Consider the following 19,913-nt stretch of genomic DNA (forward strand, 5'->3'; position numbering starts at 1 on the left):
GCTCCTTTAACCAGAGTCTTTTGCGGCTATTTTTATTATTTTAAAGGGTTGTCCATTTTTATGTATATGGATGTTTTGCCTGCATGTAAGTATGTGCATTGTGTGTGTGCCTGGTGCCAGAAGAAGTCAGGACAGGGCATCAGATCCCCTGGAACTAGGGTTCAGACAGCTGTGAGCTACCGTGAGCGCATGTGCATTAGAGGACAACTTATGAGTGCTGCTTCTCTCCTTCCACCATTCAGCCCAGGGACTGAACTCGAGCTGTGAGGCTTGGCCGCAAGCACCTTTACACACTGAGCCATCTCACAGGCCCCCTTCAGGTTATCACCGTGGGCTGTGTGAGGATGGGGTGGGGAAGGGTTCATCAGTTACACTGGTCACTACAGGACAGAGGGCAGCAGTGCCGGCTGAAGATGTGGGGGTACAAAGCCCAGCTGGGCATTTGGTGGTTAAAAGAAACAGTCTTAAGCCAGTCACACAAACCATCAGCCTTTATTTCCCGGGACCTAAGTATCATTCTCTTGGTACAAAGGGCAAAGAACTGGTCAGCTAGTTTTGAGTCCAAATCTTTTCCCTACAACTGGATCTGAGGCTCCGTGAGGGGAACTTAGAGCTGCATAGATCATCAGAACTAAGCTTAAAACGGCTTCCAAAACAAACCAAAACCAAAACAGAAAAAAAGTGATTGTCAGCTCCCCTTCTCTGCTGAAAAAAGTTATGTTTTTAAAAAATGTAAAAGAGGCTTTAAAAAAGGGATAGAAAGATCTTTCTGACATAGGCAGCTGACTGGAGGGATGAATGGTGTGGGGACAGTCCCTGTCCAGGTAGGGACTGCCCACCTGGGGGGCGGGGCCTGGCTCGGGCCCCACCTGGCTGAATAAATAACATCCTGTGGTGATGGTGTACCTGGGCACTGCGGGGAGGTGGAAGGGAGAGTGGAACCATGGCGTGGGCAGAGGACTTTGCTGGAGTAGGCGCCACAGAGGCCTCCACGAGGCTCAGTCGATCTGGCTGCTCAGAGAAGAGACTGCTGGGTTGTGCCAGGGCTCCAGTACAGGAGGGGACAGTTAGCCTGCAGGAGCAAGGCTGGATTCAAGACGAGCTGCTCGCATCACTGCCCTGGGGCTGGCTGCTGGCCTCCTTCTCTGGGGTACTTCCCTCCGTCTGTCCTTCTGCAGGGGAGAGAGAAGGAGGAAGTTTTGGACACAGTCACACACTACAAAGCACGGGGGTCTGGAAAGACCAGGCAAACTGATCACTGTGGCCAGCCTTTGGAGCAGGCTAAGAGCTGCACTGGGCCAGAGAGGCATCCGCCTGCTCTCCCGTGGAAAGGCTGGCAGGGCTCCTAGTACAGTGAAAACCAGAAAGGTCAGGACTGTGCTAAAGTGTGAGAAGAGTGTGTGCTCCCCGGGGGAACTGCGAATGTGAAGTTCCCAGAAACAAGTATGTGCTTATAAATGAGAAAATCGTTGAAGACAGTATAGCAGACTCCACCAGCCCAGCTCAGGAGTGCCCACAATGGTACAGGATGCACATCTGGACTGTCTGACTCAGTACACCACTGCTAGCATCCACTCCTGCTCTACTCCAGCAGGCAGAAACCTGAGCTGGGCTGAAGACAGCAGTCACTGAGAGCAACCAGGCCTGCTCTCGAGTCCCTGTGTGAGCCGGGTCTCCTCACTCACTCCCAGCTTTCTCAAGGCCTGCTAGGAGGTGGAACCAACAGCTTTTGCCTCACCCACCTGACAACAGTGCCCAGCTTGTATTCCATCCTCAACCCTCCCAGGGTCAGCATCCTCCACAGAGCCCAGTCATATGGGCAAAGCTCAATTGCCAGTCTCAAGCCCCAGTGACACTGTGATGCCACTGAAGGTCCATCTATCTCATCCTGCCATTAGGCCTGTCTATAGCCCTGGGTCTGGCCACTGCAGGCACTCTGCATTAGTCCACACGGCAACCTGAAGGTGTGTTTGAGGTCATGACACCCATGTGAAAACAGGCTCAGAGGAGCAAGTTGACTGATGTCCCTACAATCTAAGGGTGGAGAGTCTTCTTACTGCGGAGCCCAGCGTCCTCCACTAAGCTGCATTCTCTGGAATTTATAGAGGCTTGCTGGCAGGTTGGCCTCCCAGTGTCCCACACGGCAGTCTTGGGCCTGAGTGCTCATGGAAGTAAATAGTGTGGGCAGAACTTGGCACTGTGACTCAAGTGTGTGCCAATCTGAGCCTGCCTGGCATGAAGCTACCTCTGAGGATGGTGACTGAACCAAAGCTCTACCCACTTCCGGGCTCCTGGAGGCCTCACACCCATGACTGCATCCGAGGAAGCATGCACTTTATGAAGCCCACCATGAGCTGTGACCCTTTGAACCCATGTCTCTGCTCTGTCACTCTGCTGCTAGAGACTGCAGGCAAGCCACTCTGCATTAGCCAGCCTAGCAAGGGTGGAGCCATTCTAAACAGACTCTGTCCTTCACCTTGGTTGTCAGACTACTGAAACAATGCCCCAGGATCTCCTGCTGCAGAAAAGCCTAAAGCCCAAGCCAACCAGAGGGACTTTTCTCCTGGAAAGAGCTCGACAACTAGTCAAACCCTGAGGACAGTGGGCTCTCAACAGTGAAGGGTCCATGGTGGGCAGGATCCCACCTTGTGCGGGACTGCTGAGGTATGAACGACTCTGGCCTCTACTTAAACCTGCCCTCATGGCACAGCCCTGAAGATGAATCTGGAGGGGTCGGTCACTGGATCTTTTCGTCCCTCTTCCCAATGTGGCTGTGCTTGAATAAATTGCCTTTTCCTGCTCTTCATATTATTTGGCTCTTTAAAATATTTCAATTTATTTTTACTTTATTTGTATGACTATTTTGGTTGCATGTATGTATATAAGTTTTGCTTGCATGGATATGTACCACATGCATGCAAGGTACCTTTGGAGGTCGGAAGAGGAAATTTCCTGGAACTGGAGCTACATTTTGTTGTGAGTGCTGGGAACCCAACTTGGGTCCTTTCTACAAGCAGCAAGTGGTCTTAACCACTGAGCCCTCACTCCAGCTCCTAATTTGGTCCTTGTAATTGGCATACTGAGGACTGCCATCCAATGTGGCTTATTGGAGCACAGGATGTGACCCCAGGTCCTCTAACAATTATACTTCTTCCCTGCCAGCCTCAGCTCCCCCTTAGTTGGGGAGAAGGTCCTCTCCTATCCATCCCAGGGAAGAAAGAAGCTGTGATGCCCAAGGTGAGTGCACTGTGTTCTCCATGGCTAGCCTGTGGCTTCTCTTGCTCTTAGGCAAAGTAAAGCAGCATCTGCTCCGTGTCTGAGACACCAGGGACAGACAGACTTGTCCCTCATACTGCAGAGTATACACATCAGGCAGGCCACAGGCTTGAGGAGACCAGGGAGCCTGGACCTCTTAAGCCTTTGAGGATTTTGGTCCTGTCCTACTCAGCTTATGCACCAGCTCTTGGAAGTTGTGACAGAGAAAATTCTGGGGTCCTTGGTCTACTGGGTCAAAATCTCAGAGGTAACATTTAAGTCCCTGTCCTCTGTGAGACTGCTGGGCTCAGAAATGCCTGGAAACATTTTATTGCAAGGCCTCCTCACAGAGGCTTCTCATAGCTGGTCACTCTGCCCCAGCTTTACCAAGGGTGCGTCCCCCTCACAGAGGCTTCTCATAACTGGTCACTCTGCCCCAGCTTTACCAAAGGTGCATCACTCCCTGGAGCAAGCACTGCCCTGTTTTCATGTCTCCTTTCTGGACGTCAGTCACTGTGGCTAGCAAGCATCATGTACTGGGAGGACCCACATATCATGAAGACTCTCAAGTAGGGCAAAGGGCATTGGAAGGGCCTATAGGAGAGGACTGGCAGCTGTAGTGGCTAAGGAGGGTGGAAGACACCAAACAAAGCTGATTAGAGCAGAGAGGCCTTGAAGGAACCCTTGGCACCGTGCCCAGTGTGCCAGTTGGACACACTGCTCATTCAGCTGGGCAGTGAGCAGCCACTGAATAAGTGCCTGTCACGTGCCAAACCCTGCTCGTCCCAGAGGGCACCAGACAGCCTGGGCTGCAGCAGTTCAGTTCACAGGGGTGCTGTGTTTACGGGGCCATGGAGACAAAGGGAGAAAAGGGGCTCCTCTGCTAGAGATGAGTTGTGGTCAGGGAAGACCTTAGCACAAAACACACCACCATGAGAGGCCACCAGCATGTGTGGACCAGGCAGTGGGTGAAGAAGCCCTCACAGCTCTAGAGCCTGCAGGCTGGAAAAGAGAGTTGAAGCTGCAGAGGGGCGTGGCACGGGCACTGTGGAGGTGTCCACACCTGGGTGAGGCTCTTGGGGTAAGAGGCAGTGAGCTCTCTCAAGGCAGAAAGACTGTCATACTAACTATGGTCATGTGCTGGGTGAACCTAGGAAAACTCCCAATTTCTCTTGGCCTCAGTTGATCTATCATGAGAAGCTGGGTCCCTGCCCCCAACACATTCTCTGTTCTGTCCTAAGTCCCTTCTGGGCAATGAGGCAAGAACTCAAGACCGGGGCCACCCAGGCAAAAACGATGTTATGGCCCTGCAAGGACCAACTGCTCCTAGAGTGACAGGGAGGAAGCCACAGTGTAGAGCGGGAAGTGGTGTCTCTGGCAAGCATGGCCTCGGTGCCTGCAGCAGGGAAGAGCTGGAAGTGAAGGCTTCCCAGGAAGGGTCAACAGCCATCTGGGGACCTGAGCTGAGCAGAACAGAGGGAGAAATGGGGACCAAGGTGTCCCAGGCAGTATTGGGCGGTTCCTCTTGGTTTCTTCATTGGGTCATTCAACCTGTGGTCACCAACTGCTTGCCACGTGCAAGAAGAACAGGGGCCCCTCTTTTCTAGAGCTCAAAGTCAAAGAAATGAGACCTTCGAGAGTAATGCGGTTGGGGCAGTGCATCAGCTCTCGGAGGAGGCTGCTCAGGGCCTCTGCTAAGCTGGCCCTGAGAGTGAAGGGGCAGCAAGTGGTCCTAACTCCACTGGGGGATGTTCTAGACGAGCAACAGTGGAGTAAAGGCCCTGACTAGAAAGCTCTGCACCCTGATAGAGAATTAGACAAACATGGGTGCGTGGGAGAAGGTGTGGGTAACAAGGCAGGAGTAGAGCCCAAGACACTGTGGAGTGTCGTGGCTCTGAGATACCACCAGGGAGTCTGGGGCAGAAGCCTGGCGGGACTGGGTAGCTAACTAATCCTGCTTCCTGCTGCATGAGGAGCGCACCCAGTCCTGGTGAACAGCAGGTGACAGGGCAGCTATGGGGATGCAGAGAGGATGAAGCACGAGGCAGAGGGAGTTAGGATACGCCAGAGACTTGACAGGGCTTGGTGGTGGTGGTGAAATGGGAGAAGGGAAGTGGCCCAGATGCTCGCCAGAGCCCTCAGGACCAAGACACTGGCGTTCTCTAGCCTACACATTGGCTGGGCTCTGCCACTATCACGGACAGCTCCAATTTAGAAACACTTCTCTGAGGAAGTGTGGGATCTGGAGACTAGCGAGAGCTAGCAGGGCACCTCCCCATCTGCCCACCAGGGTGTTGGCATAGGCTCTGACCTGCCCCCTCAAGTGCCAGCTCGCCCATGTCTCCAGCTAGCTTCCGCACGCTCACGGCCTCCGAGTCACCCTGGATGTCAGGCACTGCATTCCGCCGGCCTGTCCGGTCACAGGAGATGAAGTCCGAGTAGGAGGACTCGACCTCCATCACGCCTGTCGCATCGCTCCTCAGCCTGTGGGGACAGAAGCAGGAGGGCAGAGGTGAGGCACTGATGACCTCTGACACAACTACCTTTTCCACAGAGAACTGAGAGAAAGCACTAACCCCAGGTAGATTACTAGCCACATCTTTTTTTTATTTATTTTTTTATTTTTATTTTCGAGACAGGGTTTCTCCGTAGCTTTTGGTTCCTGTCCTGGAACTAGCTCTTCTAGACCAGGCTGGCCTCGAACTCACAGAGATCCACCTGCCTTTGCCTCCTGAGTGCTGAGATTAAAGGTGTGCGCCACCACCGCCCGGCTACTAGCCACATCTTTTTTTTTTTTAAATATTTATTTATTTATTATGTATACAATGTTTTGTCTGTGTGTATGCCTGCAGGCCAGAAGAGGGCACCAGACCTCATTACAGATGGTTGTGAGCCACCATGTGGTTGCTGGGAATTGAACTCAGGACCTTTGGAAGAGCAGTCAGTACTCTTAACCACTGAGCCATCTCTCCAGCCCCATACTAGCCACATCTTAAAGAACAGAGCGGAGCAGGTGGTGCTGCACGGCTGTAATCCCAGCACTTGGGAGGCAGAAGCAAGATATCTGTGAGCTCTGCACCATCCTGATCTGCACAGTGAGTTCCAGAATAGCCAGGGCTATGGAGAGAGACCTTGTTTTATTAAAGAAAAAAAAAAAAAGAACATGCATGAGGGTGAGAAATGACTCCTGCAAACTGTCCCCTGACCTCACACCCTCACCGTGGACCTCAAACAGACACACACACACAGACACATACGCACACACACAAACATGATGACATAAATGTAAAAAAAAAATGTGTTTAAAAAGAACATTCATTCAATCTTCACTCAAAATAAATTTGAAGACCAGCATTTCCACGCTTACCGTATCATGTGCTTGGCACCGCCCTGGGATCTACAGACAGAGCCAGGACAGGCCAGCACCACTCCCCACCTCACAGAGCTTAGAGTTCTCTGTATTTGGCATCAAGCTACCATTGCTTAGGTCATGACCATGTGTTCAGCGCTCCAAGGGTGCCACAGGGATGGCCAGGAACCAACCAAGACTCGGAATCAGGAAGTACCGTGTCAGTCAGGATGCAAGGATGGTGGGGGACAGAATCTGGGCATGTGACTTACACCATGCTGTAACTGCAGCACTCAAGGGACTGAAACAGGAGGATTGCTGTGAGTTTGAGGCCAGCCAGCGCTATGCAGTTACATAGCGAGCTCTGTGATGACAGAATGAGACTCTGCCTCAAAGTAAAATTCAACAGTGTAAAAAGAGAGAGGCAAAGGGTGTCCTCAGGAAGGGAGCAGCAGGTCCTAAGGCGCTGAGGGAGAGCAAGAGGGGCAGTGACATCGAGGACACTGAGGGTGGGCAGAGGCCACCTGCCCATCCTGGAGGGCTTGTAGCTAAGGTCATGAGGATAAGCTGTGCATTTCAAAGACAATTCTGATGTTTCTGTAGAGCAGGGCCTGGGTGGGAGTAAGTTTAGAGGCTTCTGAGGAGGTCAGGTGTGAGAAGGCAATGGGGAACACGCAGGTACTGAGATGCATTCGAGGCACAACCTGAGGAAATGTGTGGAAAGAATCTGGCTGATGGGGAATTTGGTTTCTGACATGAGTCAGGAGGTGGACAGAGGTGTGGCTACTGAAAAGGGACCCAGAGGGGAGCATTTGGAATACCGGGTGGGTGGAAAGCAACCATTTACTAGTTAATTTCCTAGATGGCTTCAAGTTTAGTTTCCCATGATCCCTCCAGTGGGAAGGGAGGGACAGGCACATGGAGGAGGAGGGAGTGGAAGCAAAGGTGTGAAGCCAAAAACAGTACAGCCCTGTGGTAGACAACACTCTAGAGCAAAGAGAACCATGACTGTAAGGATACAACACAGAAATTATTTAGGGATGTGCACGCACACATTGTACATCACAGCCTATTCTTTGGAGCAAAGACGCTACCCCTCTCTGGGCCAGGTTCCCCACCTGTAAAATGAAGGCATGGAGAGATGGAGGAGGCACACAAGTTCTGTGTAAAGCAGTCCCTGCTGCATCCAGCAGATGGCGCACCCTGCCCAGACTTCTTAGCTGTGGTGAGGCCTCAGCTGAAGGATTGTGGGTGTGGTATCTTCTGCTAACCACTCTGCCTCCCCTTCCTTTAGGGAAACTGTTCAAAGCCCAGGACAGGTAAATGGCCTGTTGCAATAGTACACTGTAGTAACAAGGACAAGTGACAAAGCCACCAGTGGAAAGAGTGACAGGACAGTTACCAGGCACTTGTTTTACTCCATCTCTCTCAAAGGCCCCATCCCGTAAATAAGCACTTATAACCTGACTTGGGAAGGTCTCAGGCAGATCCATGTGGCTCCCAGGCTCATATGTTTCCCCGTGTGGCACCAGCAGCCCATGGGATGGGTCAAAGCCTGGGCAGCCCACACCATCTGCTGCAGCCTATTTCTTCCATGAAAAGAGGGATTTGGGTCTGGACTTTCAATGCACTGATGGAGATGGGTCTTGTATTAATCTGTTGCTTTTATTGGTTAATTAATAAAGAAACTGCCTAGGTCCATTTATAGGCCAGCCCTTAGGTGGGTGGAGTAAACAGACAGAATGCTGGGAGAAAGAAGCCGAGTCAGGAGTCACCATGTTTCTCCCACTCCAGACAGACGCAGGTTAAGATCTCTCCTGGTAAGCCAGCTTGTGGTACTACACAGATTATTAGAAATGGGTTAATCTAGATATGAGAGCTAGCCAGTAAGAGGCTAGAGCTAATGGGCCAAGCAGTGTTTAAAAGAATACAGTTTCCGTGTAATTATTTCGGGGCATAAGCTAGCCATGCGGGCGGCTGGGTGCCGGGACGCAGCCCCGCCGCTCTTATTACAACAATGCACCAGACTCAAAGGCCTGAGCTTGGCAGCTGAGCCAACCTTCTCTGCTGCTTCCTTCCAAGATGCTCCGCTCGGCACCTGCTACAGAGGAGTGCTCTATAAATAAACCTGGATCACATTGCTTTTCATCCACCCACCCACCCACCCACCCATCCTCTCCCGCTGCTACCTATATCTATGGGATGCAGAATGGCTCCAGGGACCGCAGGGAAAGGCTGTCTGCCAGAGGCTGCACTGTTCTTGCCTATCTCCGGGATCTGACACCAGCAGATGAAGTTACCTGCTAATCTGAAGTGCCAGCCTCTCTCTGGGACACACCTCATGGGGCTCTGGACTTGCTCTTACTCTGTCTGGCCCTATGAGCTGCACAGGAAGAAACCTGATGCTGGTGGCACAGAAAACGACACTGCCAAGCCCCAAGCCCCAAGCCTAATCCTGGAAAGCATCCGTCCCCATCCCGCAGGGAACAGTGATTCCAAACACAGCTCCAAGGAGTTTTCAGCTCACACACAAACACCCAAGCTCACTTTTCTTCCACATCTATATTCTTCATCCTGTTGTGGCATAGGTAAGGCCTGGAATCATAGCTAACAGAGGGGCTGAGGGAGGATGATCTCAGGTCCAGCTAGCCTGGGCTACATAGCAAGATCCTGTCTCAACAGACAGACAAACATGAGGAAATGTTCACGTACACTGTTAACTGAAATAAGACCATAACCACATATACAAATATTTAAATTATGAGTGATTTTTAAAGTATTCTATATTTTCTCTACCTCTTTGAGACAAAGTCTCATGTAGCCCAAGCTGGCCTTGAATTCCCCATGAAACCACAGCTGGTCTTAAACTCCTGATCTCCCTGTGTCTATTTCCCAACTGCTGCAATTGCAGGAGTCACCACACCTGCCTTACTTTCTAAATCTTCTTTTTTTAAAAAAAAAATATTTTTATTTATTATGTATATAGGTTTCTTCCTTCATGTATCCTGCAGTACAGAAGAGGACACCAGATCTTATTACAGATGGTTGTGAGCCTCTGAGCCATCTCTCCAGCCACCTTTCTAAATCTTCTTTAGGGGAATAGTTATGTTTTTATTATTAATTATTATTAACGCTGGACATGTGACCCAAGGCCTTCTGCACGCTAGGCAAGTGTTCTACCATTGAACTACAACCCAGCCCATAAATTATCAAGCTATCTGTGCAAGAGAAATAAAACTCACAAGGTGCAAATGGAAATACGTAAGAATTGGCATCCCACCCTGCACAGTGTATCTTGGTTCCTTCAGAAATGTCTGGGTCATACACAAAAGCCTTCCCTTTGTTTTCCCTTAAATTGTTTTTTTTTTTTTCGAGACAGGGTTTCTCCGTAGTTTTTGGTTCCTGTCCTGAAACTAGCTCTTGTAGACCAGGCTGGCCTCGAACTCACAGCGATCCGCCTGCCTCTGCCTCCCAAATGCTGGGATTAAAGGCGTGCGCCACCGCCCGGCTTTCCCTAAAATTTTTGTACGCAAAATTTTCATTTACTTGGGGGAGGGAAATGGGAGGTGGTGGTGGGGAGGAGGCAGAATTCTTTAATAAATAAAGAAAAAAATTTTTTTCATTTACTTTTTGTATCTTTAATGCGTGCACGTGACATGAAGTGTGTAGGTGTGTGGGAGCCACAGTGCCCATATGGAAATCAGGGGACATATTTGTGGAGCTCTTTCCCTGTGTCTGGTGTTCAGTGGCCAGGCTTGTGAGGCGAGAGCTTTTACTCACTAAGCCAATTTGAGGGTCATCTTTTGTTTTCTTTTAGAGGAAGGCTCTGGGACCAGGCTGGGCAGGAACTGACTATAAAACCCCAGGTGGGCCTCCAGCTCCCAGCCTCCCAGATGTGAGGATTACAGGTTTGAAATATCATGACTGCTTAAAACTTTATCTTTCATCTTGCTTTTCTTCATTCAAGCATATGTCTTAGAAACAAGTCCAAATTACCCTGAAACCCTGTACAACGATTATATCAAGACACTAAAAATATATCCAAAGTCCTCTCAGCCCTCAGCTGCCGTTAGCAGCTGCACGATCCTCTGCGGTCACTGCTGCGGACTGTTTTAATTCCTCCCCACCCCCAAGACCTGGAGCCTGTTTCCTTAAAAGCAGAAAAGTCACATCAAAGGCTCTGTACTTTTTCACTGTCCTAGGTCCTGCCCACTTCTCCTCCACAGACTGTTTTATTTCTATTCCCATTTTAACCCATCTTGTGCAGCTAAAACAAAATACCTGAGCCTGAACCACCCTCAGCCGTGTGTTTCAAGAGTAAGGGCTGCACACACAAGATTTTAGTTTTTTGGGTTTTTTTTTTTGTTGTTGTTGTTTTGTTTTTCGAGACAGGGTTTCTCTGTGGCTTTGGAGCCTGTCCTGGAACTAGCTCTTGTAGACCAGGCTGGTCTCGAACTCACAGAGATCCACCTGCCTCTGCCTCCCAAGTGCTGGGATTAAAGGCGTGCGCCACCACCGCCCTGCTCACACACAAGATTTTAAAGACCACAGGTCATTCTTTTAGATCCTCCCTCCCACAAGGGCAAGCATAGTCTTTTCTTTTGTTTCCCAGTGTGCCCTGAAGGGCTTTCCCGTACCTGCAGGCACTGGGTGCTTCATACTGAATAAATAATGAACTGTTAACAGCCGGCGCCCTGCCCCTTAGCGGCCAGGCTGGGTCACAGCAGCACTTGTGCAGAGGACGCCTCTACACTCCACTTGAGAGTTGAGAAAAACTGATGCTGGGGAGTGGATCGCCTTCCTTCAACTTCTCAGAGCGCACTTTCTCTCTCTTCTAGGCCAGCACCTGAACAACTGGTGCTTCCATGCTGTCTTTCACGCTCTTCTGCTTCCTCTTGTCACTCTGCGCATCTCTCCATCCCATGACACAGCCGTCGACTCTCTCATGCTGAGAGATGCAGACACCTGGGTGATACCAGAAGGAATGGCGACAGTCTGGTCCTTCTCAGGCCTCTCGTTTATTCTTTCTCCTGGGCAACATGGGTTACCTGTGCCAGTAGCTATGCATAGGCCCACGCCCCACACCCTCTCCTAACCTGCACTTCGTCTACACATGCTGGCTTATGGCAGGACTGTCATTCTGGCATCCACTCCCTACACCTCTACCTCTGGCACACCCTCGGGTCCTACATCCTCTGCTAGCATGAGGGACACTCAGAAAAATAGTCTGGCTCATGGTCACATCACACCTGGCTCAGAAAGGTTCAATGATTACAAAGAGTGACACAAAGCTGAGTGTGGCTGTGCATGTCTCCAGTCCTAGCACTCGGGAGGCAGGGCGGGGGATGAGAAGTTTAAGGTCACTCCTGACTATACAGTTTAAGGTCACTCCTGACTATACAGTAAGCTCAAAGACAATCTGGGCCACACGAGACCCACACACTGATCCATTCACGTCCACTGACATGAAAGGACGTTCTCAATAAATGGTCACTAACATGTGGGGCTGTGGGGCTCTCTCCAGCAGAGTGACAACTCTGATGCATCCAGGATCACGACAGGGCCTGGTCCATAGTACACGCTCAACAAATAACAAAAAAAACTTAGGCAGAGTCAAACCAAGGGGACTCCAGGGCCCACTTAGAAAAGCCTCTTGCTACTTGGAAAAGCTGAGGCTCAAAGGAGAATGCTACATCATAGGGGCATATTCCCTTAGTCCCAGGAGGCAGAGGCAGGTGGATTTCTGTGTCTCAGGCTAGCCTGGTCTACATAGAGAATTCCAGACCAGCCAGGGTGACAGACCTGACCATAAGTAGTAGTAACAATAGGAAAGTGATAGACCCACGGTCTAGAATCTACAGCTCCTAATGCCTAGTGTAGAGCTCGCTGCCCTGCCAGCTGAACAGTCCTGCTGACGTCAGTGACGTCAGAGGCTGTCAGTATGCTGTGGTAGAGCGCTTACTTTACCACTTGGGACATATGGCTCGGGACTAATCAAAACACTCTGAAGTTCCTGGGCTGAAGTGAAGATGCACTGAGAATACAGGCCTATAGGGGCTGGAAAGTTCCATGAGATGTGAGAGGTGCCAATTAATAAAACATTGCTGTGTCTCCTGTGGCTGAGGTATCAGGAACGTTTTCCTTCTAACATTTCACCCCTCTCCTCTGTCGGCTCTGCCTGACAGTGCCACAGACAGCCAAAGCCCTACAGCCCTTTCTCCCATGCTTTTACTGCTGGCTGGAATAGGAGTTCTACCAGTAGGCCATTCTGCCCAGCATGTGCGCGGTTCTACTTGAGTCAGGCCAAGTTTAGTATGTGATGAACTGTGTTCTCAGCTCAAGGGTGGAAGGAGCAAAGGCGGGGCCCTGCTCACCAAAGCGGCAAAGGTCTGACTCTACCCTCGCAGCCCTCATAATGGGGCAAACTCCCAGACTCCTCTTCTAGCTTCCTTTGCCCCCACCTGAACAATAATGGGGCATGACTGCTGAGTGTCTGCCAGCCTGGACATTTCATTGTGCCAGGCACCTTCCCGGGCATGGGGCACACACTGGAGACGAGACATTTACAACCTGGCACAAGAAAAGGCATTGAGTGGGGTAAGGAAGGAGAGGAGCGGGCTCTCCAGCTGCACACGAAGTTCAGTTAAAGGTCAGGGAAGTGGTTCTGCAGTCACATGAAAAAGAAAAAGGAGCACCAGGTGCGGTGACACCTGACTAGAAGTCCCGGCACCTGGGAAGGAGAGGCAGGAGGACTTCCCGAAGTTCAAGGCCAGCCGGGTCTGTACACAGAGTCCCCACAGGGAGACCCTCTCTCAGAAACCTGCCAACCAAACAAAAGCCCCCCCCCCACCTGAAATGAAAGCGGCCCAGGAGGACTCCAGGCAGAGCCAAAAGCCCATCTGTGTCCACGGGGCGCTAAGAACTGAAGCTCCCAGGTGTGGGATCTGAATGCTTACGGGGAACCCAGCTGACCTTCAACACCCAGGCAAGAAGGAAGAAGCCCTTATATTCTGGGGTCTTGAGGTCACAGGCCAAAGCTCCCACAGGTGTTTACTCTGGTCCCCACAGGACAGCATCTCTCTGGGGGCTCTGCTGCTCTCCCTGGCTCTGTAAACTGAATGGACCCTGGGCTGTGCCAAGAGCTACAGTCTGCTTGAATCTGCAGCTCTTAGTCCTCATTCCATTACAACTCTAAACTGCTTTCCAAATACATTTGAAAGGTCATGTCTTGCTTTTTTTTTCCTTTTTAAAACAATAAAGTATTTTGCAGAAGTTACAGAAAAAGAAAGCAGGTTTTTTTGTTTTTTACAGAGGACATAGGGTACAGGAGTGTGAAATAGTCTTGTGAAAGGTTTCCCAGTCAGCAAAACTGCCCAGCTCCACAGCTAGAGAGACCTGCGGGTACCAGAGGGGAAAGCCAGGATCTATTAAACCAGCAGTCTCCAAACCATCTCTGCTAAGGAAGCTGGGAACAGACAGGCCGCCAGGGTTGACATCAAAGTGCTCCCGAGTGCCCTAGGGCGCATACAGTGAGTGCTCAGTACCATGCAGAGAGCAGCCCTGGGCAAGGCTTTGATGGGAGGTATGATGGGAGGGAGAGGTAGGGCCGGACCAGATGTGACCATCAGTGATTCTGGACTACCAGGGAGTAAGGACACCTTCCTGTTCAACTCTTAATTCTCTAGTGACTTTTCCGGTGGAGTGCCCAGATACTACACCCTCTGGGTCTCCTGCTCCTCCTGGGACCCATACGTTAGAGTTTCTCCCCCAAATTCTCAGTCCTGTTTTGTGTGTGCTCCTGGGGGAAGGGACAATCCCTAAATATTTTATGTTGATGATCCCTAAAGAGCTTCAAACTCTCAGAATGTGTGAATCTGCCCACTTTCTGTGCTACTGGGCTTCTTTGTCACCAGCAAACCTCATGTGGCAAGCCATCAGCCTGCCCCCTTCAAGCCTTCCTCTTTCCACAGGCTGCTGGAGGTGAGAGTGTGGAGCCATTCTTGCTCCTCCGCTCCTCTGCAACCACCGACAGCTTGCCACCGGGTCACCAGGTCACATCGCCTCTGCTTGCCGCAGTTTCCCTGTCACTGTCACCCGCCGAGTGTCATGCAGAGGTCCTCTCACCCCAAACTGCTGCATGCCAATTTCCCACGCAGCCCCAGAGTTGTTCCTGAAACAGAAACTGGACTGTGTGATTCCTCTGCTCCAGTCAACATCAGCGAACCTCAGGCTCTCGTGTCAAGCCCTGATGTCCATTCTGACCCAGTCCTGCCTTCTGCGCAGCTTTTCACCATTTCTGCGTTCATGGCCAACTTTTGCTGTGCTATACTGGAGCCTCCAATTCTCAAACCTACTGTAATTCCGGACCTTCCCAGGCCGCTTCCATCTGCCTGGGAATTCTTGGTCACTCTCACCTCCTGTGCACTGCGCTATAAGTAGGCAGGTGACACCCTAACCTCAAGTTTGCTTTTTTGTTGCTGCTTGTTTTGTTTTTCATTTTTTGAGATAGGGTTTCCCTGCAGCTTTGGAGCCTTCCTGGAACTCACTCTGTAGACCAGGCTGGCCTCGAACTCACAGATATCCACCTGTTTCTGCCTCTCGAGTGCTGGTACTAAAGGTGTGTACCACCACTGCCCAGCTAGCCTCAAGTTTTTAAAAGTTCCTGCTCTGAGGTTCCCAGGGCTCAAAACCACCAAGGTTCCTCTTTCTCACTGTGTAAGTCAAGAAGGCCTGGTGCCTGGAGGCTTACTGCAGTGGACACAACTATGGGTCTGAAGTCTAGTATCTGTCCCCAGAGTAGCCCCTTATGGTACTGGCCAACTCGCCTGACCAAGGGACAACTCTGAAACATGGGTGCTAATAGCTGCCTTGAGTGTGGCTGTGGGGACTCTCAAAGCTCACTGGTAACAGGTTTTAACAGAGATCCAGTGGTCTCTCTTGGGCAGTAAACCACGTCAAAAACAAAGAAAGCATTATCATGGCTGTTTTGCAAAAGACAGGGGAAGCTCTGAGAGGTCGTAGCTTACCCAGGGTCACATGGCAGATGTGGAGCAGTCCAGTCTGTAATCAGGCTAGAGCACGGAAGGGACCTGGAATAAGGTCTAGTGTCTATTAAGATTTTATTTAAGTGTCTGTTTTCTTTCTATCATTTTTTTTATCCCCTACCCACCCAGTCACCCCAGTCTCTAACCTCAAAGAAAGAATTTCAAAAAGTAGAACAGGAAACTGGGAAGGCTCAAGAAAATGTTTTTGCGCGCCAAAACAAACACCAGCTGTACTTAACCACACTTAAGCAAAGTTCTGGGCTGAAGGTTCCCACTTGTGGTTTCTAGTTCTGAGTCAGAGTCTCATCATGTCCCTCAAGCTGGCCTCCACCTTCTTCTCCTGCATCAGTCTCCCTAGTTCAGAGAGGATAGGCCAGTACCTAGTTCTCTGCATTGGATTTTGTGCTGGAGATCAAATCCTTCAGTCTTTTCAGTGATGGCTGGTTGAGTGTATGTATTTGCCTCAAAATTATTAAATCCACAGCAATAGAAAAAAATAATGTGGGATACCAATTTTAAAAACCTCACCCTTTTAACAGCTATGCCCTACCCAGCACGGCTGTGCTGTAACTTATGTAAGGCAGGGGGCTGGAATCTGTCAGTCTGTGATTCTAAGGAGGCCACTGGGATGAAGAAGCAAACAGTCTTGCTGAATCTTTCGATGACTAGGCACGCTTCTCCCCAGCTCTCCTGTCATTTGGGCCATACCTAAGCTTAGCTAGGGCTCAGCTGTAAAGCAAAACTTCTAGACAAAAGCAGCCCCCTCTACCATGAAGGGAGGGGCAGGAAGGGAAAATGAAATCACTTCCAGGCAGGCTCGCCCAAGTCCCAGGCTGGGCTAAACTCCAGGTCTGCTGTTGCCAGGTGGGCATAGTTTCCCCCAATCTTATGTGTCTCAAGTATGAACGAAGGGGGAAACCGCCCTCTTTCTCTGTAGTTGTTCTGCAACATGTCTACAAGTTGTTTGACACTCTGCCTAACAGGATGAGCATCAAAAAGGCTGTAACTCAGTTGATGGGGCACTAGCCTCGTACACACACAGTCCTTGGTTGAAGTTTTAGCACCATTCAAGAAAATATAAACACAGCCGGGCGGTGGTGGTGCACACCTTTAATCCCAGCACTCAAGAGGCAGAGGCAGGCAGATCTCTGTGAGTTCGAGGCCAGCCTGGTCTACAAGAGCTAGTTCCAGGACAGGAACCAAAAGCTACAGAGAGCCGGGCGGTGGTGGCGCACACCTTTAATCCCAGCACTTGGGAGGCAGAGGCAGGCGGATCTCTGTGAGTTCGAGACCAGCCTGGTCTACAAGAGCTAGTTCCAGGACAGGCTCCAAAACCACAGAGAAACCCTGTCTCGAAAAACCAAAAAAAAAAAAACAAAAGCTACAGAGAAACCCTGTCTCGAAAATCCAAAAAAAAAAAAAAAAAAAAAAGAAATATAAACAGGTAATGGAGGGTCTAATTTAAATCCTTTGGATGAGTTATGAGCTACCTCTGAGCTAATTTTTCTTCCTTCTCTACTGGGGATCCCACTCAGGGTCTTTCATGGCCTAGAGCTATACCCAGTCTCTAATTTCTACTATAAAATGAACGATGGTGTCTGATTTCTAGGAGGAAGTTAGTGCATCTTGTACAGCATCCAGCTGACTCTCCTGGGATAACTGTCTTCTGTATTTGAGCAATACAGGAAATCAGAGGCTTCCATACCTAAGGAGGAACCCAAACTAGTTCCCGGAAGTGACCACACGAGGAGGCCTGAGCTGCACGATGGAGATGCTACTACATGTCCCTTGTTAATGCAAATCTAGCCACTAGATATGTGTGAGAGATAAAAAAAAAACAGAATTACGCAGGCAAGCTGTCCAAAGTCCTGACCTACAGAAATCAAGAGAGAAAGTAAGTTCATAACTTCCCTCTCCACTACCGAGTATCGAGGTGATGTATTCTGCAGCGGTGGAGAACTAGAGCAAACCTTAGGCACCTCCAGCCCAGGTTTCCTCTCCAACCCCTCTAAGAGCGTGGCAAAGCTACCCCAAAAATACACTGTGTGGGATGAAAGGAAGCAAGAAAATATCATTACAATATTCATCCATTCATCCAAAAACTTGACTGACCACTCACTGTGTACCAGGTTTGTGACTGCACGCATGGACACAAAGACAGCCAGACACACGTTCGGCCCTGAGGAAGTTCATGGTCTAGTAAGGGAGACTACCAATTCCTAACTCTTCAGAGCTGAGGCTCTGAGGCACTTGGTAGAACTGCTAGTGCTTTCAAAGACCTTCCTCTCAGTGGGTTTAGAAATGACAGGCAGGGTGGGGCACTGTTACAACAATAGCCCTTATTGACATTTTACTGATGGGGAGAGCATGAAAGCCCACACACCTAGTAATAGAGGGAAGAGGTTAGGAATACTTTAGGATAGCATATATAAACTTTAAAATGTCACAAACCTTGGTAGCTGAGAGCTATAGCTAAAAAGAATAGATGGAATGATAAAGAATACCCACCTGGCACCTTCTTCGGGTCTCTGTGCATGAGCACAGGTGTGTGCATGCGCATGCACACACACACATAAATCTTAAAAAATAAAAAACCTTCCCACCCCTTGCCTACATCAATCCCAAAGTGATGTAGATCAGAGACATGCTCAGAGCTTCTTAGCTAATAAAGCCATTTATAAAATACATTTAGAGTCAAATTTCATTTCTCTAATTATTCTCTGGGAAGGACGCATCCCACGGCACACAAGATTCTCGCATTATTACTATGTGTCAGAGCTCTCATCTGGAGACATAAAGTAGATCCGCAGTTGCTTAGGGCTGGGGAGAGAACAAGAGGGTGGTGCCGAAAGGAGGCAGGGTTTCTTTGTGGGTGATGGAGATGTCTCCAGTTGATTGTGGGATGGATGTCCAACTATGAGAACACTGAAGGGCACTGACTAGGACCCTTTAATGGGTGAACTATGTGGCATGTGAATTCATAAAGCTAGAGAAAGAAAACACTCTACCTAATTATGATGGAGAGAAACCCTTCTCCAGTAGACACTAGTGTATTAATGCGCTATGCCCTAAGCCTTCCTTCAGGATTTCAGATCACGCCTGTGAATGTGGTTTCTCATGCAGGATGTAACACAGCAACACTCTCAGTATCACAGTGTAAGAGGCTATATGCCCTAGGAAAAACAGTTCTTTATTTTTCTGTCTTTTCCCTAAAAATAAGGAAGGTGAACAGGTATGCTTTAGCCACACACCTCTGACTGGCTCACTGGCTATATTATCCACGGCAAGTCACTCAAACTCTGTACAGTGCACCAGTTTCTCCACATGTAAAATGACAGCACCAACTTTCTTAGGGTTAAGTACAACAGCATGCAAGATGCCTTTAACGGTCCCTCTGGTATTGGAAGCCAGACTGACTTGAAGCCCAACATAATTTTATTTTGTTTTGTTTGGGACTGGGTCTTTCTATTATGTAGCTCTGGCTATCCTGGAATTCCCTATGTAGACCAGGCTGGTCTCAAAGTTATATGTCACCATGCTAAACTCCAACATAATTCTTGCCATTATCAATGTTGTGCTCACAAGGGTCTTTCCACGGACTCAAACCAGTAAACTAATGTCATGCTCTTGGGTGTTGAGTGGAATGAATTAAGAGTCAGACTGTGTATTTCATGATATGACGTGTACCACATGGTGACCACTGCTGCTAGATGAAGTTCTAGCATTTCAACAGTGCAGACCACACTTCTCCAAAGCTTTTTACTTTCACTTTTAGTGATCCTCAATAATAATGCCTTTCCCTTTGGGAAATTTTGTGTGGGCTTTGGTAAAGGATGAAATGTGTACAATGGTAGCTTCTCTAAACAAAATAATTCTGTGGAAAAAATCCCTGCCACTGTGGAACCAGGAATTCCATTGTGCCCTCCTAATTACAGCAAGAACAGGAAAGTTAGAGATTTACTAGACACCCCTAATCCCAAGGATGAAATGCCTACAATTCAGATCCAGAGCCTGAGGCCATTAAGATCAAAAGTTCAGCTAATAAATACAGAGAAATCAGAATGGTACAATATAACAGAAAAAGAGTAAAACATCAGGATCTTCCCTTTTGGGAGCGTTATGAGGGGGAAAGGTCAATATAGTAAGGCTAAGAAATTATAATATATTATCTGCTCTCCAGAAGTCCTTTTCCCAAGGTCAGACATTTGAATCAGGGTCTCCATTCCCTTGGGGTTTGAGGAAAGTTTCTGCTTAAGAAAGCACTC

General features: G+C 49.4%; 1 protein-coding gene across 7 annotated transcripts in view; it reads right to left on the minus strand.

The window, feature by feature from the left end:
* Positions 1 to 472: 472 nt before the first annotated feature.
* Pkig (cAMP-dependent protein kinase inhibitor gamma) overlaps positions 473 to 19,913 on the minus strand; it is a 63,149-nt gene continuing 43,708 nt past the window's right edge. For 6 of the 7 annotated variants that reach the window (XM_057780870.1, XM_057780875.1, XM_057780872.1 and 3 more), the window contains 2 exons: positions 5,567 to 5,739; positions 473 to 1,172 (listed from right to left, as the gene is read on the minus strand). In XM_057780870.1, the coding sequence (XP_057636853.1) occupies positions 1,093 to 1,172; positions 5,567 to 5,714 (228 nt within the window). In that variant the 5' untranslated portion in view covers positions 5,715 to 5,739 and the 3' untranslated portion in view covers positions 473 to 1,092. Of the gene's footprint in view, positions 1,173 to 5,566; positions 5,740 to 11,241; positions 11,538 to 19,913 lie in introns of those variants that run through there. The other variant, XM_057780876.1, reaches the window with a different exon arrangement.

The sequence above is a fragment of the Chionomys nivalis genome, chromosome 9, assembly GCF_950005125.1.
Source record: "Chionomys nivalis chromosome 9, mChiNiv1.1, whole genome shotgun sequence".
Lineage (NCBI taxonomy): Eukaryota > Metazoa > Chordata > Mammalia > Rodentia > Cricetidae > Chionomys > Chionomys nivalis.